The sequence below is a fragment of the Carettochelys insculpta genome, chromosome 11 (genome assembly GCF_033958435.1).
Source record: "Carettochelys insculpta isolate YL-2023 chromosome 11, ASM3395843v1, whole genome shotgun sequence".
NCBI lineage: Eukaryota > Metazoa > Chordata > Testudines > Carettochelyidae > Carettochelys > Carettochelys insculpta.
In genome coordinates, this window is record NC_134147.1 from 1,713,984 (window position 1) to 1,741,516 (window position 27,533).

A 27,533-nucleotide genomic window follows, 5' to 3' on the forward strand; every position below is an offset into this window, starting at 1 on the left:
GGCCCCATTCAGCTATGGGGAAGGATGCGCTGCCCTGACCCAGGCAGGGAGGCCGTGGTCCCTGGTGGCCAAGTCAGGCTGCAGGAGGGCTGGGGGGACAGGGCTTGCTGGGGGGTCACTGCACTTCTGTGGCTCCGTCCTGCAGCTGCAGTCCAGCCTGGGGCATTGCCAGCCACACACCTCCTGGGAGAGGAAGAGCAGGAAAGGACTTGGGGTGACAGGGCCCAATCCGGGGCCCTGGCCACATGCCAGCTGCTCTGGGGCTGTCCCAGGGGGCTCCGGTGACCCAGCATGCGGGGGGACGGGGGAACACCAGCATTTGCCTTTGCATGTCACTGCCCCCACGCAGGGAGCCCCAGCCCAGCCCAGCCCAGGGGAGTCGGGAGCGGCTGGGAGGCACCTCAGAGCCGTGGCAGGGGAGCAGCAGAGGGCGAAGGGCACAAGGGAGGTGTGGGAGGTTGGCCTGTGGGGCGCCAGGGCTGGCCCCAGGAGAGAGGCAGGAGGGGTGGGGTGCGGAGGGAGGATCGGACTGGGGCCTCTGCTCCCCTGGGCCATCCCAGCCAGCAGTCCTCCATTGCCCCAGCCCTGCCACTTGCGCGCCGAGTGCAGGGTGCTCAGCTCTCTCCCCGGCCTGGCAGGGCTGGGCCGTGGCAGCAGCGTGGGCAGCGGTGGCCGTGAGGGGGAGGCAGCCAGCCCCGGGGCGTCTGCCAGCAACCTGTTCTGCTGGGTGCCGGGGCGGGCAGGAGAGGGAGGGGCAGCCCCAGCCGGGGACAGACGCCCGCCGGTGTGGCCAGGAGCTGCCGGAGCCCAGGAGGGAGCCACGGACGGCCACGACCCCTTGCCAGGGCCCAGGTGCGTGGGCCCTGCTGGGGGTAACAGGAGTGTGAGCCGCGTGGGAGGCTGCAGATGAGGTGGGGGTGTTGGGGGAGCATGGGGGGGTACGGAGTCTTGGCGGGTCCGCACCGGCCACCTGTCTGAGGACAGGACATGCCGGGGTCCCACGAGGGGATATGGGATGTTAAGGGTTAACCAGACAAGGCTTAAGGATTCTGGTCCTCGGTGGGGGTTGGAAAGGCTCCCGTCAGTCCCCTCTGTGACGCACCAGGCTCAGGCGGCGGGCAGGAGCCCCCTCCCCTGCCCGCCCCGCCCCGCCCCGCCCCGGAGCCCCCTCCCCTCCCCTCCCCTCCCCCCTTTAATCAGTTAACCAGTTAACTTTTGGTTAACTCATTAAACAGGATTTTACATCCCCGCTGCAGGGTACAAGAGGGGTGCGCTGGGGTGTGACGCAGGGCGAAGGGTGCAGAAAAGGGGTGCCCGGGGGTGTGACGTGGGGCACGGCGTGCAGAAGGGGCGCACTGAGGTGTGACCCGAGGTGTGACACGAGGGTCGGGGCGCAGAATGGGAGACCCCGGGGTGTGACGCAGGGTGCAGAAGGGGGGCTCCGGGGTGCGGTACGGGGTGCAGAAGGGGGGGGCCCGGCGTGCGACGCAGGGGTCGGGGTGCAGAAGGGGGGCCCCGGGGTGCGACGCGGGGTGCGGGGTGCAGAAGGGGGTGCCCCAGGGTGTGACGCGGGGTGCAGAAGGGGGGGCCCGGGGTGCGAAGCGGGGTGCAGAAGGGGGGGGTCCGGGGTGCGACGCGGAGTGCCGCGGGGTGCAGAAGGGGGGTGCCCCATGGTGTGACGCAGGGTGCGGGGTGCAGAAGGGGGGGCCCGGGGTGTGAGGGGGGTGCGGGGTGCGACGCAGGGGTTGGGGTGCAGAAGGGGTCCCACGGGGTGCGGGAGGCGCGCGGGGGCCATGAACGGGGCTGCGGCCAGTGCCGGGGGCGCCCGCCCTGTCTTTGCCGCCCGCGTGGCCGGGGCCGGGCGCGTCTGCCCTCGGCGCAGGGGCCTTTAAGCGCGGGCGGGCGCCGCCCTGCTGCGGCTGGGGCCGGGGCCGGGGCCGGGGCTGTGGCTGCTCCCTCCCCTCGGCCGGGCCGGCTCGGGCCAGCAGCAGCAGCAGCAGCCGCCGCCGCGGAGGCGCAGGCCGGGCTCGGAGCGGAACCCCATATGCGCCCGGCCGGGAGTGCGGGGCCCGCGGCGCGCCAGGTGGGTCTGGCGCACGGTGCTGCCCGCAGCTGGAGAGGATCGGCCCGGGCCGGCTCGGCCCCGCTCTCCCCGGCCCGGCCGGGCCTGGCGCAGGGAGCAGGTGCTGCCCAGGGAGCCTCCCCCAGAGCCGCCGGCCTCCTGCTGCCGCCACGGTGAGGGGCGCGGCGGGGCCGGGCCGGGCCAGGCCGGTGCTGCAGCTTGGAGGGGAGGCTGGAGACGGCTGGAGGTCAGGACTCCCGGCGGCCGTGAGTGCCAGTGGTTAGCGCAGAAGGGGGCCGAGCAGGTGTGCTTAGAGGTCCGTGCCTCAGTTTCCCCGCCCGGGCAGTGTACGTGCCCTGAGCGCAGCGTGGGGCTCCTGGTGCTCTGGCTGGTGGGGGGCGGGGTACAGAGCCGGGGTCGCACTGTGGGAGGGCAGGGGCTGTCCCCTGCAGTTACACCTCCTAGCGGGGCTGGGGCTGGGGCTGGGGCCGGACTGGGTGAGCTCGGGGCAGGTGCTCCCGGTCTCAGACCGGGTGGCGGGGCTGGTGGCCAAGGGGCCCTGGGGCAGGGGGCGAGAACCAGGGTGCCCAGCAGGGTGGCCAGCCTGGGAAGCTGTTGGAGGAGGAGAACTTGGGCCCGGCGCTGCCTCTAGCAGAGTTAGGGCCTGAGCTGGGGGTAGCTGAGCCCCAGTGCCCCCCTCCACCCGCTGCCTGCGTCCCCTGCTCTACCCCCAGGTCTTGGCTGGTGGGGGAGCACAGGTGCTGCTGGGGGCTGGGAGCCAGGTCGGAGTGGAGTGGGGCAGCTGCCAGGATTATGGGGGGAGCTTCCGGGATGGAGCCAGGGCACCTGCAGGCCAGGTGGGTGTCGGAAGGTGGTGCCCCCTGCTCAGGCCGCAGTGCCTGGAACAAACTTCATTCCACACCTGGCTGGAGAGGCTGAGCGGGAGCCCTGCTCTCTACCCTCCCGTCCGCAGTGCCAGGTGCTGCCTTGGTGGCCTGCCCCAGCCCCAGCCCAGGCCGGTGGGAGTGGGGTCTGCCCCAGGCCCCTCTGTAAGAGCACTGGGGGCTGGACCTGCTCATGGTGTGCACGTTCCCAGGCCTGGCGCAGGCAGGGGCGGGGGCGGGGGCGGGCACAGGACTCGGCCTTCCCAGCTGACTTGTGCTTTGCCTGTCACCCGACACCGTAAGACACTTCGCAGCCTTTCAAGTGTGCAGCAGTTCCCAGCCTGGCACCAGCCTCGCCCGCCCGCAGCCCTGCCGGAGTCGGCTTTAAAGGGGCAGCGCGCCCTTTGGCCGGGGAGGAGCGGGGAGCGCCCCGCTGGGAAACGAGGTGCCAGGCCTCCGCCACTAGGCTGGGAGGGCGTGTGAGCCTGGGCGCCTCTGGGCTCCTCGCCGGAGGGTGGTCTCAGCCTGCTGGGTGCCCCTGCCCTCTGCCCTGCTGGGTTCACCCCTCTCGAGCCTTCCCGGCTCCATGGCCAGCCAGTAACTGGGTCTGGGCTGCCCCAGGGAATGCAGCCATCTCCAGCGCTACGGGCAGAAATAACAGGCTTCCTTCCCCGGCCGGCTGCCAGGCGGCCACTGCTGGACCGGTGCTGTGGGCAGAGGCCCTGCTGGGATTGGAAAGCAGGTGCCCCCCGTGGCTGAGCTGCTGGGGGGATCCGGGATCGCCAGCTGGGTCAGCTGGAGGGGGGATGGCGAGGTGCTGCGTCTCCTACCAACAGGCCTGGTCCGGCCTGGCCCCTCACCCCTGAGAGCAGCTGGCAGGCAGGGAGGGTACAGACAGGCCTAGGGCAGTGATGGGGCCCTGCCCTCGGCCCAGGGCGGGGGTGCAGCACTGTGGTGCTGGGTCCTGGTGGTGGGATTCTCTGCCCAGAAGCCAGGCATTAGTGCCCCCCTGCCCCCAATAGCTCCCTTGCTCGTCTCAGCCCTGCTCGGTGGAGGAGAAAGGTGTAAAGTTTGAGTACAGGGACCCAGCAGTCCTGGTGCCTGGGTCCCTGCTGTAGCCGCTAGGCCACACTCCCCAAGCGAAAGCTGGGGAGAGATCCCAGGAGTTCTGGCTCCAGCCCCCACCCCTCGGCTCCCACCGACAGGAAGCTCCCCGCTCTGGGCCCTGCCCAGCTGTGCCCAATCTCTATGGCAGCCTGATGACACAAGCTGCCCCATGCCCAGCAGGATCCGGGGTGAGCCACATGTGGTCTCTTCTGGCTCCACCCAAAGGGCATTGGACAGATCACCCAGCAGGGCTGGGGCTGGGGCTCCGATCCAGCAAGCGCGTGGATGTTCCTCGCATCAGCCTTCCTCAGCTGTAGCTCCCAAAGCATCTCACTGCTGCCCCCATTTTCCAGGTGGGAAAACTGAGCCACAGGGCAGGGCTGCAACCTGCCCTGTGCGTAGGCCAAGCCACAAGGACCTCACAGGTCTGGGGAGCAGAGGTAGGAAGTCTTAGTGGTGAGAGCCCTGCCTGGGCATGTGGGAGAAATGGGTTCTATTGGCAGCTGTGTTACTGGCTGCCAGCCTGGCCGCCGCCAAGCCACGCTGTGAAACGGGGCAGCGGAGGGGCAGGCACAGAGCCCCATTGGATGTCCCGACAGGCAGTTGTGATGTAATGCGCGTGTGTGTGCGCGTGTGTGTGCGCGCGCTCGCTCTGGGGGCCCCTCGGGGCCTCCTCCCCCCAGCATGGATGGGACTGGCTGTCTCTGCCAGCTGCACTGACTCCTCTGTACGACGCTGTGTCCTGTCGGCTCATAAACCTGCTGTTCTCCTGCCGAGCGAGTCGCTCCTGCCTGGGACGGGGCGCAGAGCCTGGGGACCCCGACCTCCATCACAGCGGGGCACTGGCTTCACTGTTCTAGTGCCCAGGTGTGGAATTTGGAGTAACCTCGCACTGGGGAGTCCGCCCGGCCCCTGTGCCCACACATGCAGCCTCAACTCCCCTGCGGGGTTTCTGGCCCTGCCCGTGCTCTGCCCAACCTGGCCGGGCACTGGCGGAAAAGCAGGCAGCCTGGACTTCAGTAACTGGCAGCGCTCGGCAGGAGCCCAGACGAGCTCCGGGGCCTTGTTAGCAGCATGCGGCTGAGGCAGCCTGGGGCACTGCAGTGATGGGGTTTGGGGTCCCCAGGCCCTGAGCCCCGTCCCAGGCAGGAGTGACTCTCACTCGGCAGGAGAACAGCGGGTTTATTAGCCGACAGGACACAGCGTGGTACAGAGGGGTCAGTGCAGCCGGCAGAGACGGCCAGTCCCATCCATGTTGAGGAGAGGAGGCCCTGAGGGGCCCCTGGAGCCGGGGCCTGGCCCCCTCCTTTGTCTCGCTCTCTCCCAGCCCAGACTCACTGCTCCCAACTCCCAGTTCCAGTTCAAACCCCTCAGGCTCCACCTCCTCCTTTGTCTGCAGCTCAGAGGTGTCACCTGGTCGCCGGGGTACCCCCACCCTCTGTGAGCCCCCCCACCCCTAGCCATCCCCCACTACATCACGCCAGCCTGCCCACCCCCTCCCCATCTGATCCTGCCCCTTGTTCATCCCTCACACACAACCTTTACTCTGCCCCTGAAATTGGCAAAGACCTGCTAAAGGTGAGGCTGAAAGGAGCCGCCCCCGGCAGGTCGTTCCCCGCTGGTGCACGCGCCGCATGGGAGCGCTTCGCTGCCGCGCAGGGAAAATACAGGCCTGCAAGGTCAGCGGGGCGAGCGTGAAACCCGCCAGGCCGGATTTAAAGCAGGGCCTGGCTCACGCTCCGCCGGCAGCCTGTGACGTGGGACAGTGCGCCGCGCCCCAGCCTGGTCTGGCTGCAGCAACAAGGGTCTGTTTAAGGAGCGGGTCGCAGGCTGGGCCAGGGCAGCGCAGGTCAGGCGCAGGGTGAGCCTTGGAGCTCTGCCTGCACCTCCTGAGGGCCTTGCCAGGTGCTGGCATCTGAGGCTCTTTCGGGGTAGGATCCGGGCAGCGAAAGGTGCCGAGGTTGTGGGAAAACGTTGCAGCCTCTGGCTCCTGCTCCCCCGCACGGTCAGTTGGAGCAGCGCTGGGCTGGGGGTTTTCTGCTGGGTCTGCTTGGCAGCGCCAAGCCAGCATGGTGGTCAGGTGCTCCTCCGGCGGCTGCAGGAAAGCCCTGTGCTGGCTCAGCGGGGTCTGAGGCCATGTGGAGGGAACAGGCTGTTTGCTCGCGCAGTGGTGGCCTGTGCCTGGAGGCCCCTGAGGCTCTGGGTTGCTGTTGGTCACAGGCCTGTGTCATGCCTCAGTTTCCCTTTGGCTCGCCGGCTCGTTCTCGGCCCAGCGTTCAGGTTACCTTAGTGCCACACTGCTCTGTCAGGGGAGGCTGCCCGGGCCCAGTGCGGAGAGGGCCAGGCTCCTTCGCTGTTTGCTGCCTGGCCCTGTGGCCCGGTGAGCTGCCCCCGGCCATGGGGCCGCCTGTGGCGTAGCCAGGGCAGCCACAGCACAAAGGGGAGATGGCAGCAGCTCCGGTTCTGGTTTTCAGCCCTGCTGTGTAGACGCCTTTCCCTGATCCCCGGCCCAAAGTCCCCTCAGTGGATTCCCTGGGGCCTGTTTCCCAAGGATTGCTGGGGTGGGGCCACAGCTGCATAATGCCGGAACAAAGAGATTAATGCATGTATGCGCCACTGCTCTCTGCTGGAGGGCATCGGAACTGCACCCGTGTGTGTCATAAGCCCTAGACTGTGCGCCTGCAGGGGTGAGCCTCCTTTAGCTCTAGGGCTCAGCTCCAAGGGCATACGGGAGGCCCTGCTCCTGCTCCTCCTCACCCCTTCCTTCCAGCCCATCTGCAGATGTTTCCCTTGGGAAAGGCCTTCAGTTTTGTGTGCTCAGTTTTCTGCTGCCCTTTGTGTGCAGCTGCTACTGTGGGGCAGCTCTCCGCCCCCCACTCGCTACCTTTGTCTCCGGCTGCTGGGCATGCGGAGGCCTTTTGTTGGCTGGTTTGCGGGTGGGCGGGCCAGGGATCGGGGCTGGCCGGTTACGAGCCACCGGGAGCCAGCGGGGGACGGTCGGCATCACAGACCAGGGCTGTTCCGACATTAAATAAGTAGAGAGCAGTAAACTCAGCCCAGGGTGCAGCCCCCGCCCCCGGCCAGGCGCTGCATTCGTTCCCCTCTCGCATTAGGCGCCGTGCAAACGAGCCATCGAAAGAGCGCAGGGCGGAAGCTGCTGGGGCTCTCCCAGTAGGTTGGGGTATAGCTGGGGCTCGAATCGGGTGTCCTGATTCCCTGCCTACTGCTTTACCCACTGGGCAGCACTGCCTTTGTGCCTGAGCCGACGGCGGGGAAGGGTTCAGCGCAGCTGGGTGGGAAGCAGCTCCCGTTCCCAGACGCTGAGCGCTCGGGCGGCTGCCCGGGAGAGATTCAGGCGCTGCCCAGCTGAGCCGAGCTGAGCGCCCGCAGCCTGCGTTCCTGTGGGTGGTGCACCTCCGGGCTCCCCTGGGTGCACAGAACAAACTTTCGTTCCCAGGCGGCTGGGGGATGCTCAGTGCGAGCCCGGCCCTGAGCCCGAAAGGGGTTTGCGAGTTCGTGTGTTCCCCGGCGCCGGGGGGAGGAGTGGCAGTCCCAGAAATATTTCCAAGTTGGAACTCTTGGGGGTTTTTCCCATGTCAGTTCCAGGGAATTGTTCCCTTACCCGTGTCCACAGCTGTGCGTGGCAGGGCCAGGCCCCAGCAGGAGCCCTGAGGGTGAGCCGGCGAGCCCAGCGGAGAGCAAGGGCTTAGGGGCCCTGGCCTGGGAGGAAAGGTTGAACAAACCCGGCGGGGGAACCTGTCATCAGCCCTCCAGTGCGTTCAGGGCTGTTCGGAGACAGCGGGGATCGACCGCGCTCTGCTCCTGCTGCCCACAGCACGGGGAGCGATGGGCTTTCTCTGCAGCCAGGGAGAGTGAGGCTGGCAGGCTGGGCCCCACAGCCGCTGTGGGGGGGAGGGGGTGCAGCCTCCGTCGCCGGAGGCTTGAGAACAGGTTGGACAGACACCCGCCAGGGCTGCTCTGAGGTTTCTGCACAGCTGGACTCGCCGCCCGCCCCAGGTGCCCTGCAGCCCTGCATTCCTGCCATTCTTTGCTCCCGGTCTCGCTGGCTCGGCCTGCCCTCGGCTTTCCCAGCCTGGGGGAGCACCGCCATGGGGCTGACCCTGCTCCGGGGGTGCTTCCGCTCGGTGACCCGCCATAAGACCCCGTGAGCCACACGAGCCCCGGCCGGCCCCGCACCAGTCTCCGGACGCGCGGGGCTGCTCCTGGCCCAGAGGTGGCCCATCTCAGCAGGTCGGCGGCAGACCCCGCTCCGCTGCCAGACCTGCCGAGCTGGCGCCCATGTGCCCAGGCCGCACCAGGGTTGGCGGGATCCGGCCCAAGCCCCTCCCAGCCACCTGCCCCAGCCCGGGGAGAGCGGGAGCCGCGTGTCTTGCCAAGGGTCGGCCCCGCGCCCCTGAGGCGGACCTGAAATCTCCGGCCCGCCTGCCCGCTGTGGGGAGGGGGCTGTAATCTGAGCTCACTGTCTCCTCTGCCCTTCCAGACGCAGCCTCCCGCCGGAGAAGTGACCATGGTGCCCACGCTCCTGCAGCTGCTGCTGCTCTGGCTGCTGGGCGCCGGGGGCAGGATGGACGGCTCCCAGCCCAGGCTCCGGCTGTCCTTCCAAGGTAAGCGTGGCCCAGCCCAGGGCAGAGCCGTGCGCTCCCAACCGGGGGGGAGGACCCCGCAGGATCTGTCGGGGGCTGCGCCAAGCCGCTGGCAGGGCCCTAAGGGCACTCCCCGTTAGACCGGCCGGGCTGGGCACCGAACCACCCTGCCCTGGGCCCTGCGGGCATCAGCCCGCTCGCCCCTGGCTGGACTCTGATCTCTGATGCCTGAGTCCGGCCAGCGCTGCCAGGCCGGAGACGGGAGGAGGAGGGGGGAAGGTCCCAGCCGTGGGCACGGGAGGCTGGTGTCGCTGTCCCGCTGTGCCCGGCAGCCGGGCCTCTTAGCGCTGTACCGAGAGCAGCGCCTGCGGAGCCAGGTCCCCGGCAGGCTGGAGCTGGGGCGAAGCTCGGGGCCGGGCCCCCCACGGGCATGGGGCTGGGAGAGATTATGGGCTTTGCGCTGGGCTGCGTATGGCACCACGAGGGCCTTGCTCGGGGCTCCTGGCTGGGATTGGAGCCAGCCCGCAGGGATTAGCGGCCGGTGCACCGCGGGGCAGGCGGGGGCTCGTGATGAATTCTTGGCCCAGCTATGCCAGGCTCCGGCTGGACCTGGGGCCTCCAGCTGACGCATCCCCCGGCCCTGCCCGCGTCCCACCCAGCCCGCACCCGGGTTAACCCCGTCAGTGCTGCAGCCCGGCCCCCAGTCCCATTGTACGGGGCTGACCCGCCCCATTCCTTGCGGATGGTTGGTGTTGCTGGGGCAGCAGCTGCCTCCCGTCTGGTGCTGGGGGCTGGGCTAGAACCGGGGTCAGCCCCCCTGCGCCCACAGCTGCCCAGGGGGTCCCTCCAGACTAGACCGGGCTCCCCAGACCCACCCCCAGCCCTCTCCGGGGAGCTCCTGGCTGCAGGCTGTCGGGACCGTTCCGTTTCCAGCCCCAGGGCGCGTGTGACCCCGGGAGGTGGGATTGAGGGGGCAGGTGTCCCCCAGCCCCCGCCCCCGCCCCCACCCCTTAGGTGCTTGGAGAGACGGGGGCACCTTCCCCTCGTACCCCCACAGGGGCCTGCACAGGGTGAGGCCAAGGAAGGGGACGGGCCCCGCCCAGCGTGGGGCGCTGCGGGGGCTGGGCACGGCAGTGGGGGGCAGCCGCAGAGAGCAGGGGCTCTGGGCTGCCTCCAGGGCTGGGTGCTCCCTGGGGCGCTGCGGGGGCTGGGCGCTGTGCGGCTCAGAGCAGGGGCCCGTTGCCCTTTGCCCTCCCTTGTCCATCAGCCAGGAGCTGGTGCGGGAGGTATGTGGGGGGGGTGCCTTTTGGGCGGTTTCCAGGGCAGTTGCTAGGCAGCAGCGTGGGGTTGCCGGGTTACCGCCCGGGACGCCCATCCCTGAATGCTGCCGGTCAAGTCCTCCAGCAGCCGGTGTCAGGGGGTGGCGCCCAAGGGGAGGTGGCGGGGGGAGCTCCCAGCTTCTCCCAGCAGGGCCCATGGGCTGTGGGGCAGGGGGCGCTGGCCGTGGGGCAGGGACACTGTGTGAGCGGGGTGCTCCTGGCTAGCACAGCCTCAAGGTAGGAGGCGGGAGGTGCTGGCCATGGATCATGTGGCAGGAGCCATGGGGCGCTGGCCGTGGAGTCTGGGGTGCTAGCCATGGGGTGAGGGACCAGAGGCCGTGGGGCAGGGGGCACTGGCTATGGGGTGAGGAGCCAGGGGCCGTGGGGCAGCAGGCCCTGGGGCAAGGGGCCAGGGGCCATGGGGCAGGGGGTGCTGGCCATGGGATGGGGGCCAGGAGCCATGGGCCAGGGGGCACTGGCCGTGGGGTGAGGGGCCGTGGGGCAGGGGGATGCTGGCCGTGGGGTGAGGGGCCGTGGGGCAGGGGGCGCTGGCCGTGGGGTGAGGGGCCGTGGAGCAGGGGGCGCTGGCCATGGGTTGAGGGGCCGTGGGGCAGGGGGATGCTGGCCGTGGGTTGAGGGGCCGTGGGGCAGGGGGTGCTGGCCGTGGGTTGAGGGGCCGTGGGGCAGGGGGATGCTGGCCGTGGGGTGAGGGGCCAGGGGGCACTGGTGTGGGGTGAGGGGCCGTGGGGCAGGGGGCGCTGGCCGTGGGTTGAGGGGCCGTGGGGCAGGGGTCGCTGGCTGTGGGTTGAGGGGCCGTGGGGCAGGGGGCGCTGGCCGTGGGTTGAGGGGCCGTGGGGCAGGGGGCGCTGGCCGTGGGTTGAGGGGCCATGGGGCAGGGGGCGCTGGCCGTGGGTTGAGGGGCCGTGGGGCAGGGGGATGCTGGCCGTGGGGTGAGGGGCCGTGGGGCAGGGGGATGCTGGCCGTGGGGTGAGGGGCCAGGGGGCACTGGTGTGGGGTGAGGGGCCGTGGGGCAGGGGGCGCTGGCCGTGGGTTGAGGGGCCGTGGGGCAGGGGGGTGCTGGCCATGGGTTGAGGGGCCGTGGGGCAGGGGGATGCTGGCCGTGGGGCAGGGGGCGTGGGGCAGGGGGCGCTGGCCGTGGGGTGAGGGGCCGTGGGGCAGGGGGATGCTGGCCATGGGGCGAGGGGCTGTGGGGCAGGGGGCGCTGGCCGTGGGTTGAGGGGCCGTGGGGCAGGGGGATGCTGGCCGTGGGGCGAGGGGCTGTGGGGCAGGGGGGTGCTGGCTGTGGGGTGAGGGGCCGTGGGGCAGGGAGATGCTGGCCGTGGGGTGAGGGGCCGTGGGGCAGGGGGCGTGGGGCAGGGGGCGCTGGCCGTGGGGTGAGGGGCCGTGGGGCAGGGGGATGCTGGCCGTGGGGCGAGGGGCTGTGGGGTAGGGGGATGCTGGCCGTGGGGCGAGGGGCCGTGGGGCAGGGGGCGCTGGCCGTGGGGCGAGGGGATGCTGGCCGTGGGGCGAGGGGCCGTGGGGCAGGGGGCGCGGGCCGTGGGGCAGGGGGCGCTGGCCGTGGGGCAGGGGGGTGCTGGCCGTGGGGTGAGGGGCTGTGGGGCAGGGGGATGCTGGCCGTGGGGTGAGGGGCCAGGGGGCACTGGTGTGGGGTGAGGGGCCGTGGGGCAGGGGGCGCTGGCCGTGGGTTGAGGGGCCGTGGGGCAGGGGGCGCTGGCCGTGGGTTGAGGGGCCGTGGGGCAGGGGGATGCTGGCCGTGGGGTGAGGGGCCGTGGGGCAGGGGGATGCTGGCCATGGGGCGAGGGGCCGTGGGGCAGGGGGCGCTGGCCGTGGGGCAGGGGTTGCTGGCCGTGGGGTGAGGGGCCGTGGGGCAGGGGGCGCTGGCCGTGGGGTGAGGGGCCGTGGGGCAGGGGGATGCTGGCCGTGGGGTGAGGGGCCAGGGGGTACTGGTGTGGGGTGAGGGGCCGTGGGGCAGGGGGCGCTGGCCGTGGGGTGAGGGGCCGTGGGGCAGGGGGATGCTGGCCGTGGGGTGAGGGGCCGTGGGGCAGGGGGCGCTGGCCGTGGGGTGAGGGGCCGTGGGGCAGGGGGATGCTGGCCGTGGGGTGAGGGGCCAGGGGGCACTGGTGTGGGGTGAGGGGCCGTGGGGCAGGGGGGTGCTGGCCGTGGGTGTCTGTAGTGCCACTGGCGTGTGGTTTGCTCCCAGGTGTGCTGCTTTCACGCCTGGTTCCAGCAGCGTGTCACTGACCCCCCGCAGGGGAGCCCTGTCCCCTCCAGCTGGGGGTGCTATGGGGGGGCAGGGGCCCTATCTGCTGGGCTGAGGGCCCTGGCGCCTGGAGCTGGGGCTGTGCCCTCAAAGGAGGAGCCCGGGGGGGCCAGGGCAGCGAGGGGCCGTGCCCAGCCCCTGGGGCGTCCGGCAATGTGCAGGGAAGGGAGGGGGGGCTTTTCCCCTCGAGTCTGGGCAGCCGCAGGACCCTGCCAGCCTGGTGCTAGCAGACAGCCAGGGGAGCCAGTGGGGTCCTAGGCCCAGATGCCCCCAGGAGCCTCTCCCCTGCTCTGCGCCCGCCTCTCCTTAGGCTGGCAGAGGGGTCCAGGCAGGGGCAGGTGGGGCTTGGGCGGGTGCTGCAGTGGGAAGGGGTGTGCTGGCGTGGGAGGGGTGGTCTGACAGCAGGGGAGGGGGTGCAGAGCAGGCTGGTGCTGTGGGGGAGGGGGCCCAGGGCGGGCTGGCACTGGTAGGGGAGGGGCACAGGATGGGTTGGCACTGGCGGGGGGTGCACAGGGCGGGCTGGCACGGGGGAGGAGGAGGCACAGGGCAGCACTGGGGGGAGGGGCACAGGGCAGGCCAGCACTGTCGGGGGAGGGGCAAAAGGTGGGTTGGCACTGGTGGGGGAGGGTCACAGGGTGGGTTGGCACTGCAGGGGAGGAGGTGCAGGGCAGGCCGGCTCCCTGGCGGGGGGTGCGCAGGGTGGGTCGGCACTGGCGGGGGGAGGGTGCAGGGCAGGCCAGCACTGGGGGGGAGGGGCACAGGGCAGGCTGGCACTGGCTGGGGTGGCACAGGGCGGGCCGGCCCCCTGGCGGGGGAGGGGCACAGGGGGCAGGGACCTGGGCGGGTTCTGGCCCTGAGCCTCACTGAGTGGCCTGGTCCCCGCCGGCTGCTTTCCCCACAATGGCCGGTTTGTTCCCGCGCCGTGGGGCACAGAAAGGCCCTTTCTCTGGGGAGCCGCCTGAAGTGCTGCTGCCGTGGCCTCTGGGGGCTGGGGGGTCCAGGGACGGGGCAGAGGGACGCAGGAGCCCCTGGGCGCCCCCTTTGCCTGCCCTTGCATTGTGCCCGCCAGGGCAGGCTGAGCCGGGCCCATCGTGGGGGATCAGGGCACCCAGCTGTCTGGCACCCCCAGGACCTGGGGCCGCGTGCACCAGGCTGCTCAATACCTTGACAGCCAGCAGTGCCCAGCCAGCTCAGCGCCTCAGTTTCCCCACCCCTGCCTGGTCAGATCGTGAGCGCTGGGGACGCGCTCACTCTGTCTGGCACAGCAGGGCCCAGCGCTGCGCCACACTCCCCAGGAATCCTGACTCCAGGCCCTCGTTTGCGGGGTCCCCGGCCCAGAAGGGTTAATTCCTTCTGCAGGAGCCTTTGCTGGGCAGCGCTGGGACTGGGCAGGATCTCGGCTGGCCTGGCCCTGTCCTCCCTAGCCCAGGGGTCCGGCTGTGGTATTAACCATGTCGGCGCCTCCTCCGATGTGGGCTGAGCACCGCTCCGGAGCCGCAGGTAGCCTCTGGGCACTGCCAGCCCCAGGGTGCCGGCTCCAGGCACGTGGTAAGAGCAGTGGTTGGCAGAGGGGCTGATCCAGACCCCTTAACCTTCAGGGTGCTGCTGGCGTGAGTGTGAGTGGGGTCTAGTGGTTAGGCCTGGGGCGGCTGGGGGGACGCCTGGGTCCTGTCCCTGGCATTAGGAGGGGAGTGGGATCTAGTGGTTCGAGCAGCGGGGAGTCAGGACTCCTGGGTTCTGTCCCCAGCGTGGGGTGGGGAGGGGGTCACCCTCCTCATGGAGGAGAGATTAGTGACCTGGTGGGTGGGTGTCTTGTGTGAGCCCAGGCAGGACAGAGCCTCCTTCTCCGGGCTCACACCGCTCCTTCGCTGCCCCTGTGCCCGCCGGGCATGTCTGCCCGAGACTCAGCCCTTGCTCGCGCACTGAGAGAAAGCCGGTCTGTGACCAGGCGCCTGCCAGCGCTGGCCACAGGGGTGTGGCTGTGTTCCCCTCTGGCGGTGCAGGGCTAGCTGGCCAGCTGGGGGGTTACTCTTCATTCCCGGGGAGCAGCGCCCCACGGCCTTTGCCGGTCAGAGGGTGCTGCCTGTTGGCACCCCCTCCCGCCCCTGCCCTGCGTCTCTATCAGCACGCAGCTTGGCACAAAGGCTGGCAGAGCCTGGAGCGCTGGGCTGGCTCCCACGCCGCTGGTGTGCCAGAGCGAGTCTCATCCAGGGTCTCCATCCCGACCGTCACCAGAGCTGGAGGTGACACCTGATCTCGTCAGACCCCCAGCCCTAACGAGCAGCCGCCGGCTTACTTTCATCTCAGAGAGCAGTCTCCAGTGCTGAGAGCAGGGCCTGGGCACCAGGGGGCCTGGGTGCGGCTCCTGGCTCTGGAGGGAGCAGTCTGCTAGTGCTGAGAGCAGGGCCTGGGCACCAGGGCTCCTGGGCTCTTATCCCTCTGGTGACAGGGTCTCCTTGGGCACACCTCTGCTGTGATAACTGGCAGGCCTGGATTTCAGAGACCGGAGCAGCTGGGGCGGAGTCACAGGGCTAAAAGCAGAACTGTTACCCCCCTCGCCCCTGGGTCCCAGAGCCCCGACTCCAGCCGCAGCTGCCCCAACCCATCGCAGCCCTAGTGGTCCCGCTCCGGGGGGGGCAGAGCTGTCGCCACGGGCCGGCTGCATGTTCTCTGGAGCGGCCACTGGCACCCAGGCTGGGTCCTGACAGCCAGTGCCAGGAGCCAGAGGAGCTGCGTGAGTGGCTGGGCGTTTGGGCTCTAGGGATGGGCAGCCTGCGGCTCTCGCTGCACGCGCCCCGAGGCCTGGACCCAGAGGCGCCCAACTCCCCTGGGAGGGGGGATCCTAAATACCTTTGCCGACCCAGCCTGGGGTCTTCGCATTCCGGTCCCTTGGCCTGACTCGGCTGGGTCTCCCCGCAGAGTTGAAGGCTCGCCACGGGCTGCGCACCTACGGGCTGGAGCGCTCCTGCTGCTACGAAGCGCTGCTCCTGGACGAGGAGCGGGGCCGGCTCTTCGTGGGCGGCAAGAACTACCTGGCCTCCCTGAGCCTGGACAACATCAGCAAGCAGGACCAGAAGGTGCCGGGTGGGAGCCGGCCGCCCATCGGGGGCAGGGGGAGCTGCTGGGGCTGGGCGGGGGGGGGCGGGGGCGGGCGATGCTGCTGCTGCTGCTCCCAGGATTCCATGCACTTGGCATGGCATGTCACGAGCGGGCCGGTGCTCAGGGGCCGGGCACGGTCCTGCCCGGAGAGGCGCTGGCGGTTGCTTTGCTTTCCAGCACACAGCTGAGGACTGGCGCACTCAAGCCACACCTCCAGGCTGCTGCGGCTGCTGCTTTCCCCAGGCCCCAGGGAGCTGGGAGCCCCTCGGCAGGGGGCACTGTTGGGGCAGGGCCTCATTCCACCTCCAGGGATGTTGCCCCTCTGTTCCTGGGGTGATCTGAGTTGCTCAGGTCTCAGCCTGCTGCTGTGCCCCAGAGCCCGAGCCCAGCGCCGCAGCTGTGGCTGGCTGGGGAGGCCACTGGCACCTCCCCCTGACGGGCCGGCTCTCTCCCCACAGATTTACTGGCCGGCACCCGTGGAGTGGCGAGAGGAGTGCAACTGGGCCGGCAAAGACATCAACGTAAGTGGCCCAGCTGGGCTGAGCTGGGGTGTGACGCGGGGGGCAGGCTGAGACCCCCATCCCAGCTGTCCGGAGCTGCCGCCTGTCGCAGGTCGCTAGCCTGGCCCGGGTTCCGGTGCCTCAGAGCAGCTCCCCAGAGCGCCTGCTCCGTTTGGGGGCACAGTGCCCAGTGCGGAGAGGGGCAGCCCAGCCCAGTGGTACCCTGGGGAGCCGAGTGCGTTGGGGGCTTTGGGGTCTGCTCTCCTGCCCCGGGTGAAGGCAGGACGCCCTGATCGCGTGCCCTGTGCTCTGGGCCAGAGGTGGGGCTGTGCGGGCTGGGCCACGGCTCCCCAAGGCTTCGGCCGGCCCGATGGGATGAGCCCCGAGGACGGGGAGGTGCGAAGGCAGCCAGAGCGTCCCAGCCAGTGTGCTCTGGGGGAGGGGATGGGGCCACCTCCACTGACCCCAGAGAGGGGAGCCCCCCAGCCCTCGCCTCCCAGCAGCTAAAGGGCCCTTTCCTTGTAGCACTGAGAAGGTGCAGTGGGGGCTCTCTGCCAGCCTCTCCGCTCCTAGGAGACACCTGGGGACCCCGGGCGCTGCCTGCCCCAGGGACAGGTACCACCGTGGGCACCTACCGAGCCCCAGCTCCAGCTCCCCCCCGGGGCCAGTTGATGCGAGGCTGGGCCCCAGCAGGATCAGGCCCAGGGAAGCCGGGGCGGGGAGGCTGATCCGGGCGGCTGGGCAGACGGGGTGGACTGGTTAACCCGGGGCTTCCCGGCTGTGCCCGCGGGTGGAGCTGCGGGGAGCAGATGCCGCCCGGCCGGGAGACAAGGGCTCATTGTGTGCCGGGCGGGGGCGTTGGCAGCAGATGTACCAGGCTGCGGCGGGGGGGTGCTCCCCAAGGGTGGCTTGTGCAGCCTGGTGGCCCTGCGTGGGTGGGGGCAGCCGACGCTGTGCTGAGTGGGCTCCCCCAGCGCTAAGCCAGAGCTCTGGGGGTCGCGTCTGCCCAGCCCCTTGGGGCAGGGGGGCAGGTCGCAGGTGGCTGGGCAGTGCTGACAGCTCCCGAAGCCTCCAGCCTCGGGGCACCAGGGCACCGGCCTGGGGTATGAGCCGGTGTGTGGGAGGCCTTGGGGTCCCTTATGTGAGGCTGCCCCCCCCCCGCCAGTTAGCACCCCACCCCCCTCCCCACAGCACCCCCTGCTGGGACAGGCCAGGGCTGGAGTACCCCGGGGGCCCAGCTGGAGCCAAATCCCCTCTCTGGAAGGCGGGAGCTGTGATGGGGCTGAGGGGTGCCCAGGCCCTGCACCCGTCCCATGCAGGAGTGACTGACTCAGCAGGAGAGCAGCGGGTTTATGAGCCGACAGGACACAGTGTCGTACAGAGGAGTCAGTGCAGCCGGCAGAGACAGCCAGTCCCATCCGTGCTGGGGAGAGGAGGCCCTGAGGGGCCCCCAGAGCCGGGGCCTGGCCCCCTCCTTGGTCTCTCTCCCAGCCCAGACTCACTGCTTCCAACTCCCAGTCCCCATTCAGGAGCCAAGCCCCTGGTCTCTGCTCCTGCCCCACAGCAAGTCACACCCCACCCAGAGGCCCCAGGGGGCCGTTGATCTGATGTGCATCCTGCAGGCAGGGCAGTGGGACGGATACCCACACTGAGCCGGGCAGAGCGCGGGCAGGGCAGTGGGACGGATACCCACACCGAGCCGGGCAGAGAGGGGGCAGGGCAGTGGGACGGATACCCACACCAAGCCGGGCAGAGCGCGGGCAGGGCAGTGGGACGGATACCCACACCAAGCCGGGCAGAGCGCGGGCAGGGCAGTGGGACGGATACCCACACCGAGCCGGGCAGAGAGGGGGCGGGGCAGTGGGACGGATACCCACACCGAGCCGGGCAGAGCGCGGGCGGGGCAGTGGGACGGATACCCACACCGAGCCGGGCAGAGAGGGGGCAGGGCAGTGGGACGGATACCCACACCGAGCCGGGCAGAGAGGGGGCGGGGCGTGCTGTGGGGTGGGACGGATACCCACACCGAGCCAGGGGGGGCGTGCCAGCTGTGGGGAGTAGCAGGAGATGCACCCCCCTGCTAGCCCCTACCTGCTGGTCCCCAGCTCGTTACCCACACAAATTTCTGTATCCCTTCCGCACTTCGGGCGCACGCGCCCTTCCCCAGGCCTAGGGCTCGGGCCGGACCTCCCTGCGGCTCTGCGAAGCCTTACGCAGGAGCATTCGTAGTCGCTGTCGGCTGGCAGTCACCGACCGGCAGGGCACAGGCTCAGCACACGGCGCGGGGCTCTCAGTGCCGATAAGGCCGGCAGCCTTCCCCTTCCCTGTCGGGACAGACACGGCCGCTCTCTGGGTGCCGGTCGCTGCACCTCAGGGGCTGGCAGTGCTGGTGTGGGGGTGAGTCCGCCCAGGCTCTGCCCTAAGCGTGTTCCTTCCGCCATCCTCCTCCTTCCTGCTGTTCCTGCTTGGGCCCAGCTTAAGCTGTGAACCTTGAGTCCTGCTTGGCTCTACCTCGCCCCCTTGCTGTAGTATCATTTTAGTGACCAGTCGTCACCGACTGGCAGAGAATTACCCAAGCAACCCAGTGCCCACACCCGAACCGACTGGCACCCAGCAGCCCTCGGCCGACCGCCGCCGGGCACAGTTACAGAGCAGCCAGCCAACAGCAGGAGGGTGGAGACGGTCGCAGCCGGGGATCCCCCGAGCTCAGCCCCCGCCAGAGGACCTGCCCCACCCTCGGTTTGCTTTCCGCAGCCTGAGCTGGGCTGCATGGCTGCAGCCTGGCTGACGCCGCTGTGCGGAGGTGCGGCTGCAAGGCGGGTAGGGGCTCGTAGCTCTGCAGTTAGTGGCGGCTGCCCCAGCTCGGGGGCGGAGGACGACGGCCCTTGGGTGCGTCTCCGGGAATCCCAGAGACGTTCTGCTGTTACCGGCTGCGCTCGCCCCGTCTCCCGCAGGCCGAGTGTATGAACTTCGTCAAGATCCTGCACCTGTACAACCGCACCCACCTCCTGGCCTGCGGCACCGGCGCCTTCCACCCCACCTGCGCCTACGTGGAGGTCGGCCAGCGCCTGGAGGTAGGGCCGGGAGGCCGGGAAGAGCCCGGGGCACCCTGCCAGGGACCCCCGGGGCCGGGGCCGACAGCCGCCCTGCCTCCGGCACTGACACACCTCCTGCCCCCCTCCAGGAGCCCGTCTTCAGACTGGACCCGGCGGCCGTGGAGGACGGCAAAGGGAAGAGCCCGTACGACCCACGGCACACGGCCGCCTCGGTGCTCGTGGGTACGACTGCCACCGGAGCCAGTGCACGGGGTCCTCTGTCCAGCCGCCAGCCCCCAGCGCCCCCTGCTGGGACCCCCTCCAGCGCTCCTGTCCCCCTCCCCCCCAGTGCCCCCTGCCAGGACCCCCAGCTGCCTGCCCCCCTAGTGCCCACTGCTGGGACCCCCCAGCCAGCGCTCCTGTCCCCCCACAATGCCGCCTGCCAGGAGAGGCTGGGGCTGGCTGGTGCTCCTTGGGGGGGTGCCTGGAGCCTGGGCAGAGGCAAGTGCAAGGGCCCCAGGGCCGCAGTCAGCCGTGAGCTCCCCCCGGCGGTGTGGGGCTGAGCGGGGCCCTGTGTGACGCTCCTCCGGTCGCGGCGCAGGTGAGGAGCTGTACGCCGGGGTGGCCACCGACCTGATGGGCCGCGACTTCACCATCTTCCGCAGCCTGGGGCCGCGCCCCTCCATCCGCACCGAGCAGCACGACTCCCGCTGGCTCAACGGTCAGTGCGGGCGCCGGGCTGGGCTGGGCCGCTCCGTCCCAGCCGGGGCGGGAGAGATGCTCTGCGGACGCGCACCACCCCAGAACGCCGCTGGCTGGGCACCGGGCTCTCAGCCGGGCGGGTGCCGCTGGGGGCAGCGCTGGGAGGGGGCTCACTGGGGGCAGGTTTTGCAGCTGGGGGGCAGGCCCCAGGCTGGAGGATTTCCGTGCTCCATGCCCGCTCCGAGCTCATGTCCAAGGGGCGGAGGCGCGCCGGCTGCGCTGGGGGCTGCAGGGCGGGAGTGAGGGGCACCACCTGTCGTGGGGCTGGGCTGAGGTGCCCGTGGGTGCAGGTGGGTCGAGGCTGCCATCTAGTGGCCAGTGTCTGCAGGGCCCCCTTGGAGCAGGGCTAGTTGTGGGGCGATGCAGCCCCAGGGGATGTGTCTGGCTGCGTGGGCCAGGAGCCCCCCAGTTACGCAGGCAGAGGGTTGTAGGGGGAACACAAAGCTGCCTGTGGCAGGGCAGGTGCCATGGGACAGGGGGTGCCCTCCCCCTTCCCCCTGGGGTCTGGTGTCAGCTGGCGTCAGGACTCCTGGGTCACGTGCCTGCTCGGTGCCTCAGTTTCCCCCGCGGCAGCTGGCTGGGTCGGCGCGCGGGGTAGGCAGCGAAGTGCTGGCAGGCCTGGCCGTGGGCTGTCGCTCGCTCTGCTTGGTGCCAGGCTGCTGCGCCCGGTGCCACGCGGACCCAGCCCCCTGCCTGAGCTGCCCCCGGTTCCTCCCGGCCCAGAGCCCAGGTTCGTGGACGTGTTCTGGATCCCCGAGAGCGAGAACCCCGACGACGACAAGATCTACTTCTTCTTCCGCGAGACGGCAGTGGAGGGGCCGCCGGGGCTGGGCAAGTCCAGCTTCGCCCGCGTGGGCCAGATCTGCAGGGTGAGCGCAGGGACCCTGTGCACGCTCTGCCCACGCTCCTGCCCCAGGGCCTGACACCATGGGGGGGTGGGGGCATCCGCACGCCCCTGCCCAGCCCCTGCTCAGCCTGTGTGTCCCCACCCAGAACGACCTGGGGGGGCAGCGCAGCCTGGTGAACAAGTGGACAACCTTCCTGAAGGCCAGGCTGGTGTGTGCGGTGCCCGGCAGCGACGGCGGCGACACCTTCTTCGACGAGCTCCGTGAGCGGCGGGTGCAGAGGGGGGGGCACGGCTGGGGGGGTGCCAGGCATGGGGGGGGGCGCTGGGCCCAAGGGGCAGCGGGGAGGCTGCAGGTCAGGGTCTCGCTGTGCGCCCCGGGGGGGTGGAGGGGTTCGGGGGGGGGCTGGTGAGTGACAACCCCCCACCGCACGCAGGTGACGTCTTCCTGCTGCGCACAAAGGACATGCGCAACCCCCTGGTCTACGCCGTCTTCTCCACCTCCAGGTACCGCCTCCCGGCCCCCCGCTGGCCCCCCGCCCCAGCCACGCCTGCTGGCCCCCCGCCTCAGCCCCCCGCTAGCACCCTGCCATGCCCGCCCCCCGCCCTGGCCATGCCCCCCCGCACCCCGCTGGCCCCCCACCCTAGCCACGCCTGCTGGCCCCCTGCCATGCCCGCCCCCCGCCCTGGCCATGCCCCCCCGCACGCCGCTGGCCCCCCACCCTGGCCACACCCGCACCCCGCTGGCCCCCCACCCTAGCCACGCCCCCCCGCTGGCTCCATGCACCTCCCCCACACCCATAGCGCCTGCCAGCTTGGGGTGCCCCCCAGCTCACACCGAGAGCTGGCTTTGCAGCCCCCCAGCCAGTTTTGTGCAGCCCCACAGTGCTCAGCCCCCTTTGCTGGGACCCCCGGGGCTCTGCAGCCAGGCTGATGTGGGGGGACTAGACTCCTTGCCCCACACCCGCTGCCCGCCCTGACCCTCCATTGCTCCCCTCCCACCCTACCCCCGCAGTGCTTCCCACACCCTGCCCCCCCCCGGTGCCCCACGCGCCCAGGCCTGTTGCTCTCTCCCCACAGCTCGGTGTTCAGGGGCTCGGCCGTCTGCCTGTACAACATGCGCGACATCCGCCGGGCCTTCCTGGGGCCCTTCGCCCACAAGGAGGGGCCCAGCTACCAGTGGGTGTCCTTCCAGGGCCGCGTGCCCTACCCCCGGCCCGGCATGGTACGTGCACGGCCAGCCTGCTGGGGAGAGGGGCCAGGCTCGGGGTCCCCCCCCGCAGCACCCGCACAGCTCTGCCAGCCTGCCGCAGGCCTGCGGGCACCCGGGGGGGGTCTGGGCAGGGGCAGCGCCAGCAGACCTGGGGCCCAGCCTGGCAAACTGCCCCCCCCCACTGACACAGCAGTGGCAGGGCTGTGGGGCTGGGGCCAGGGGAGGGGCAGTAGGGGACTGGGGGAGGAGCATCGGCAGGGCTGGGGGGGCAGGGCTGTGGGGCTGGGCCGGGGGGAGACACTGGCAGGGCTGGGGGCAGTGGGGCTGGGGCCGGGAGAGGGGCAGTGGGGGACTGGGGGAGGAGCATCGGCAGGGCTGGGGGGGCGGGGCCGTGGGGCTGGGGCCGGGGGAGGCACTGGTAGGGCTGGGGATGGGAGGCTTTGGGGCTGGGGCTGGGGCCGGGGCCGGTGGCAGGTACTGGCAGGGCTGGGGGCAGTGGGGCTGGGGCCAGGAGAGGGGCAACGGCAGGGCTGGGGGTGCGGGGCTGTGGGGCTGGGGCTGGGGGGGGCGGGGGCACCGGACAGACCCAACGGGCAGCGCCCCCCCACCCGCTTCTTGGGCTGACCTCGCCCCCCCACCCCACACCCCGTAGTGCCCCAGCAAAACCTTCGGCACCTTCAGCTCCACCAAGGATTTCCCGGACGACGTGATCCAGTTCGCCCGCAATCACCCGCTCATGGCCAGTCCGGTGCTGCCGCAGGGCCGCCGGCCCCTCTTCCTGCAGACTGCCGGCGCCGCCACCTTCACCCGCATCGCCGTGGACCGGGTGGCGGCCGCCGACGGGCACTACGATGTCCTCTTCATCGGCACAGGTGCGCCAGCCTGCAGCCCCCCTTCCCCTGGCCTCTGGGCTACCCCAGCAGTGCCAGCAGCTCAGCGACAGGGGCTCTGTTCCCTGGCCTGCTGGGGAGACCGTCCCACGCCCGGTGCCTCAGTTTCCCTCTGGGGAAGGTGCTGATGCGGGTGCAGGGCCGGGGGGATTCAGCCGTCCTTGCTCACACTCGGCTGCGCCCACGGCCCCTTGGCTCCCCTGGGCTGCCTGTGCCACGCTGCCCACAGACGGGCCGATCCGGGCACGGCGCGTGGGTGCTGCGGGCTGGGGGCGGCCGTGCCCTGTCACCCCTCCCCTCCGGCAGATATTGGCACGGTGCTGAAGGTGGTCTCGGTGCCCAAGGAGAGCTGGCAGAACATGGAGGAGCTGCTGCTGGAGGAGCTGCAGGTGTTTAAGGTAGGGCAGCCGTGGGGCCGCTGGAGTACCCCCCACCCACCCCACTTGTGCCTGGGGGAGCTGTGGGCTCTCACTGCCCCCTGCTGGGCACCAGGGGCCAGTGCCACCTATTAATGTCCGTGGCCTTGGCCCCAGTGGAGCAGGGCCCACATGGCACCGGCTTCCGGCCTCCCCTCTGCCCTGTCCACGCCCCATCCCACCCTGTCCCTGCCCCGTGAACCCAGCATCACCAGCCCGGACTCCTGGGTTCTCTCCCAGGTCCCACCACTCTGGGGCTGTCACTTGGCGCCTGGCCCTAGAAGGGGCAGTTTGCCCCACCCCCCCGGGCACAGCACAGCACAGCACGGGCAAAGCACCAGCTGTGCCAGGACCTGGCACCTGCCTGGGCGCCCCCGTGATGTGCCGTGCGCTCTGCTTGTCTCGGCAGGATTCGTCCCCCGTCACCAGCATGCAGCTCTCGTCCAAGCGGGTGAGGAGCCGGGGGGCGCGGGCGGCACCGGACGGGGGTGGGAAGGAGCCGTGGGCTGTGCCATGTGCCAGCCAGGGCCGGATGCAGGGCGGGCGCAGTTCCCCTCGTGTGGCTGGCCCGGCGCTGCCAGGCGCTGAGGGAGAGGAGCCGGGGGAAGGGGTGGGGGAGAGGGACCCGGTGTCGGCCCCTTGCTCGGCGAATCAGAGCCCCGGGCAGCCGGCATGGGCAGGCGCAGGCTGGGGAGCTGTGCGCCTCTGCCCCAGCCGCACCCCCTGCAGCACGGCTGGCCTGACCCCAGCGCCCTGGCGTGGGGTGGGGGCAAGCCCAGGCTGGTCCCTCCGAGGGGCGGGCCAGGGCTGGGCTGCCTTCACCGGCTTTCCCCTACAGCAACAGCTCTACGTGGGCTCCCCGAGCGCATTGGCCCAGCTGCCCCTGCACCGCTGCTGGATCTACGGCAAGGGCTGTGCCGAGTGCTGCCTGGCCCGGGACCCCTACTGCGCCTGGAACGGCACCAGCTGCACCCGCTACATGCCCAACACCAAGAGGTGCGTCCGCGCCCGCCGCACAGAGCTGGGCCGGGCCAGGGGGCGCCAGGAGTGGGGGAGAGGCCGGTGCCAGCTGCCTGAGCCCCTCACGCGGCACAGGGCTTGGCACATGGCTGGCGGGGTTGGCCCTGCGCCAGTCTCAGCCATGGTCAGGCCCAGGTGGTAAGAGGCAGCCCGGGGCGGGCAGCCTCCATTCAGTGCCCCAGGCTGGCTGGTTGGCTCTGGCCTCCGTTTTCCCATCTGTGCAATGGGGAGAGGAGCCTGGCTGGGCCTGGCACAGGGGAAGTGACGTTAAGGAGAACTGAGGCGCCCAGACATGGGTGAGGGGGACAGGCAGCCAACGGGCCACATGGCAACTGCCAGTATGGGATAGCGACAGCCCCTCAGTTGGGGCTGAGGTGAGGGACGCCCCCTCCCTGCCCCCCATGTCTCAGGGCTGTCGAGCTCCTCTCCCAGCTCTGGGCTGCACTGGGTGCTCCCCCAGGCACTAAGCGAGGCTGTCAGAGCCCCGTTCTCCTCCAAGGCTGTCTGTCCGTCTGTCCGTCTGTCCGTCCCACACTGCACCCCCCCCGCTGAGCCCTCTGCCTCCCCCCCCCCACAGGCGCTTCCGGCGACAGGACGTCCGGAACGGGGACCCCAACATGCTTTGCTCCGGAGGTCAGTGTGCCGCCCCCCCGCCAGCTTGGCGGCCCCCCTCGTGTGCCGCCCCCCCCGCCAGCTCGCTCCCCCCCCCGTGTGCCACCCCCCCATCAGCTCGGCGCCCCCCCCTCGTGTGCCGCTCCCCGTCAGCTCAGCGCCCCCCCTCGTGTGCCGCTCCCCGTCAGCTCGGCGCCCCCCCCGTGTGCCACCCCCCCACCAGCTCGGTGCCCCCCGCTCGTGTGCCGCCCCCCCGCCAGCTCGGCGCCCCCCCTCAGTGCCACCCCCCCCACCAGCTCGCTGCCCCCCCCGTGTGCCACCCCCCCCCACCAGCTCGGCGCCCCCCCCCCCCGTGTGCCGCTCCCCATCAGCTCGGCGCCCCCCCTCATGTGCCGCCCCCCCGCCAGCTCGGCCCCCCTGCTCGTGTGCCGCTCCCCGTCAGCTCGGCGCCCCCCCTCGTGTGCCGCCCCCCCGCCAGCTCGGCCCCCCTGCTCGTGTGCCGCTCCCCGTCAGCTCGGCGCCCCCCCTCGTGTGCCGCCCCCTGCATTCCGTGTGGCCGTGGGCTCGGCTGTGCCCGCTTGAGCCGGCCCCTGGCCTGGCTGCCCGGTGCCTTGCCCCGCTCAGACGCCCGTACCTGCAGATCCCCAGCGTGGCTCCGTGCTGGAGAGGCGGCTTTATGGGGTGGAAGGCAGCAGCGTGTTCCTGGAGTGTGTGCCCAAGTCCCTGCAGGCCCGCGTGCTCTGGAGCTACCAGAAAGCCAGCGGCGCCCCGCTGAAGGAGGTACAGCCCCCCCCCCCCCCCGGGCCCAGCTCCCCTCCCCCAGAGCTGGGCTGCTCCGCCCACCCCCTGCTGTGCTGGGGCACGGGGCCAGCCCGAGCCAGGAGCCAGGTGCCCCCCCTGGACTCCAGTTCCCCCTTCCCACCCACTCCCTGCTGCCTGTGTGCAAGCCAGGGCCGGCCCTTGCCTCGCTCTTCCCTGCTGCATCCGCCCTGGCACGAGGATGCCCGGCCTGGGCTGGCCCCGCCTGACCCGACCCGACCCGGTGCCCAGCTGCCTGGGCACACCCGGCCCGTCCTTGCCCCCGGCCTGCGCGTGCGGCCCCGGCCCACTCCCCCAGCCCGGCCCTCCCTGTCTCCTGGGCAGGTGCAGCCGGACGAGCGGGTGCTGCAGACAGAGCGGGGCCTGCTCCTCCGCAGCGTGGCACGCCGGGACGCGGGGCTGTACCACTGCCAGGCCACGGAGCACGGCTTCACGCAGGGCCTGCTGCGCCTCTGGCTGGAGGTGCTGGGCCCCCGGGGGGAGCCGCTGGCCGCCCCGCCCCACTCCAAGCCGTGGTACCAGGACTTCCTGCAGCTGGTGGACCACCCCAACCTGGGCGCCGTGGACCAGCTCTGCCACCAGCTGCGGGGCCGCCAGCAGCCGCCCCCCGCCCAGCCCCACAAGTGGCAGCTGCTGGAGGAGGCGCGGCGAGCCCGCAAGCGGCGCACCCACGAGCTGCCCCGCGCCGAGAGGGGCCCCCGCAGCGCCGCCGCCTGGTGACCCGCCAGACTCCTGCGGGGGGGGGCGGGGGCCGCCGGCAAACCCAGCCGGCTCGTGGCTCGGCAGGGGGGGCCGCGCTCCTGACCGCCGGGGAGGCCAGCGCAGAGGAGCCGGGACCGAGCGCCTGACGCATGCTGCAGGGGCTGCTGCGTCCCCCACCCCCTGCCCTCACCCCGCCCCCCAGGACGTGACCACTGGCTATTTATTAACAGACTGTTGCCGATGAATGTAACCCCGCCTCGGGCTGCGGCCGGGGGCCCCGATCCTGGCTGGCGGGTGCTGGCAGAGGCGTGGGTGGTGCCAGCGTGTGACGAGGGGAGAGCGGAGCTGCAGCTGGGCCACTCCCAGGCTGGAGTAGGGGAGGGCCGGGGTGCCCAGGAGACAGGACAAGGTGGGGCACTGGGGGGCGGGGGGCACCAGCTGCATGCGGGATGGGGTCAGCGAGGCCTGGGGGTGCCCACGGGCCCAAGGGGAGCAGCTCCACCACTTTCAGCCCGGCTGTGGCAGTACCTGGGGCCCATCTCCAGAGCTGCTGCGCCTCTGGGGGCCAGGCCTGCATCGGGGAGTCCAGTGCCCTGGGCCCTGTGTCGGCTGTCGCCCTGTGGGGAGGAGGCGGCTGTTCCTGGCCAGCTGCAAGGCCTGTCATCACCTGCACAGCCCAGCAGATAACACAGGGGGCAGCTGACCTGGCCTCTGCCACTGCCCTGCTGGGGGACCTTGGCCAAGTCCCTTCACCTCTCCCTTTCCCATGGGGGCCACGGCGCAGCGGGGGCATTGAGAAGAGCGACACTCCCGGGTCGAGCTGCGTCTCCCCATGTCAAGCCCGAGGCCTGGCTGGCCCTGCTCACGCCCGCCTGGAGCCTTCTGGTCGACAGACACAGCAGCGGGCATCAAAGTGGGGCCTCCTGCCGATCCACGTCCGGGCCCAGCTCATGGGGTGTTAGCGGCTGCCGGGCGAGGCAGGAGCGCAGGTGGAAAGAGGACGGGCGTGGTGCCAGGTGGGGGCAGCCCTAGAGCGCTGAGCTGGGCCGGGGCCCGGCCGCAGAGGGGCGCTTGCACCAACCTGTGCCAGCCCAGTGGGAGTGTGTAAAATTAACACAATAAAAGCAGTTGATGAACCTGCCTGCTCCTGGGGTGTTGTGGGCACTGAGCGGGGCTGGGGCGGCAGAGCTGGGAGGCTGGGGGCCTGGGCTGGGGGGACTGAGCCGGGAGGGTGGAGCTGTGGGGCCAGGGCCAGACCCCAGCAGCAGCCAGGCTGAGTCCCAGGTCCCGGGCACAGCCCGGCCCATGGCGCTGGCCTGTCACCTGGGGGCTGTTCCAGCAATCCCCACTGCCTGGGGCCGGTG

The 27,533-nt window shown here is 71.0% G+C and overlaps 1 protein-coding gene across 6 annotated transcripts; it reads left to right on the plus strand.

The window, feature by feature from the left end:
• The first annotated feature begins 1,924 nt into the window (after nt 1-1,924).
• Nucleotides 1,925-27,305, plus strand: SEMA3B (semaphorin 3B). 6 transcript variants are annotated; one of them, XM_075004884.1, is made up of 18 exons: nt 1,925-2,083; nt 8,555-8,678; nt 15,177-15,334; nt 15,815-15,877; nt 18,811-18,930; nt 19,041-19,134; nt 19,493-19,612; nt 20,377-20,522; nt 20,647-20,761; nt 20,935-21,004; nt 21,578-21,722; nt 22,363-22,582; nt 22,907-22,998; nt 23,426-23,467; nt 23,855-24,012; nt 24,614-24,669; nt 25,289-25,428; nt 25,792-26,319. In XM_075004884.1, exons 1-18 carry the CDS (start codon nt 2,045-2,047, stop codon nt 26,185-26,187), a joined length of 2,298 nt encoding a protein of 765 aa, XP_074860985.1. In that variant the 5' UTR covers nt 1,925-2,044; the 3' UTR covers nt 26,188-26,319. The 6 variants fall into 6 exon arrangements, with proteins under 6 accessions (XP_074860985.1, XP_074860979.1, XP_074860980.1 ...); XM_075004878.1 differs by lacking the exon at nt 24,614-24,669 and having other exon boundaries at nt 25,792-27,305; XM_075004879.1 differs by lacking the exon at nt 24,614-24,669 and having other exon boundaries at nt 23,861-24,012; nt 25,792-27,305.
• Nucleotides 27,306-27,533: the final 228 nt, after the last annotated feature.

Bases quoted from the DNA above. Each gene is read 5' to 3' on its own strand.
- SEMA3B (XM_075004878.1), top strand. From the start codon at position 2,045: ATGCGCCCGGCCGGGAGTGCGGGGCCCGCGGCGCGCCAG. The intron at 19,135-19,492 runs GTACGACTGCCA...GTCGCGGCGCAG, and splicing joins GGCCGCCTCGGTGCTCGTGG to GTGAGGAGCTGTACGCCGGG. The intron at 22,999-23,425 runs GTAGGGCAGCCG...TTGTCTCGGCAG, and splicing joins AGGAGCTGCAGGTGTTTAAG to GATTCGTCCCCCGTCACCAG.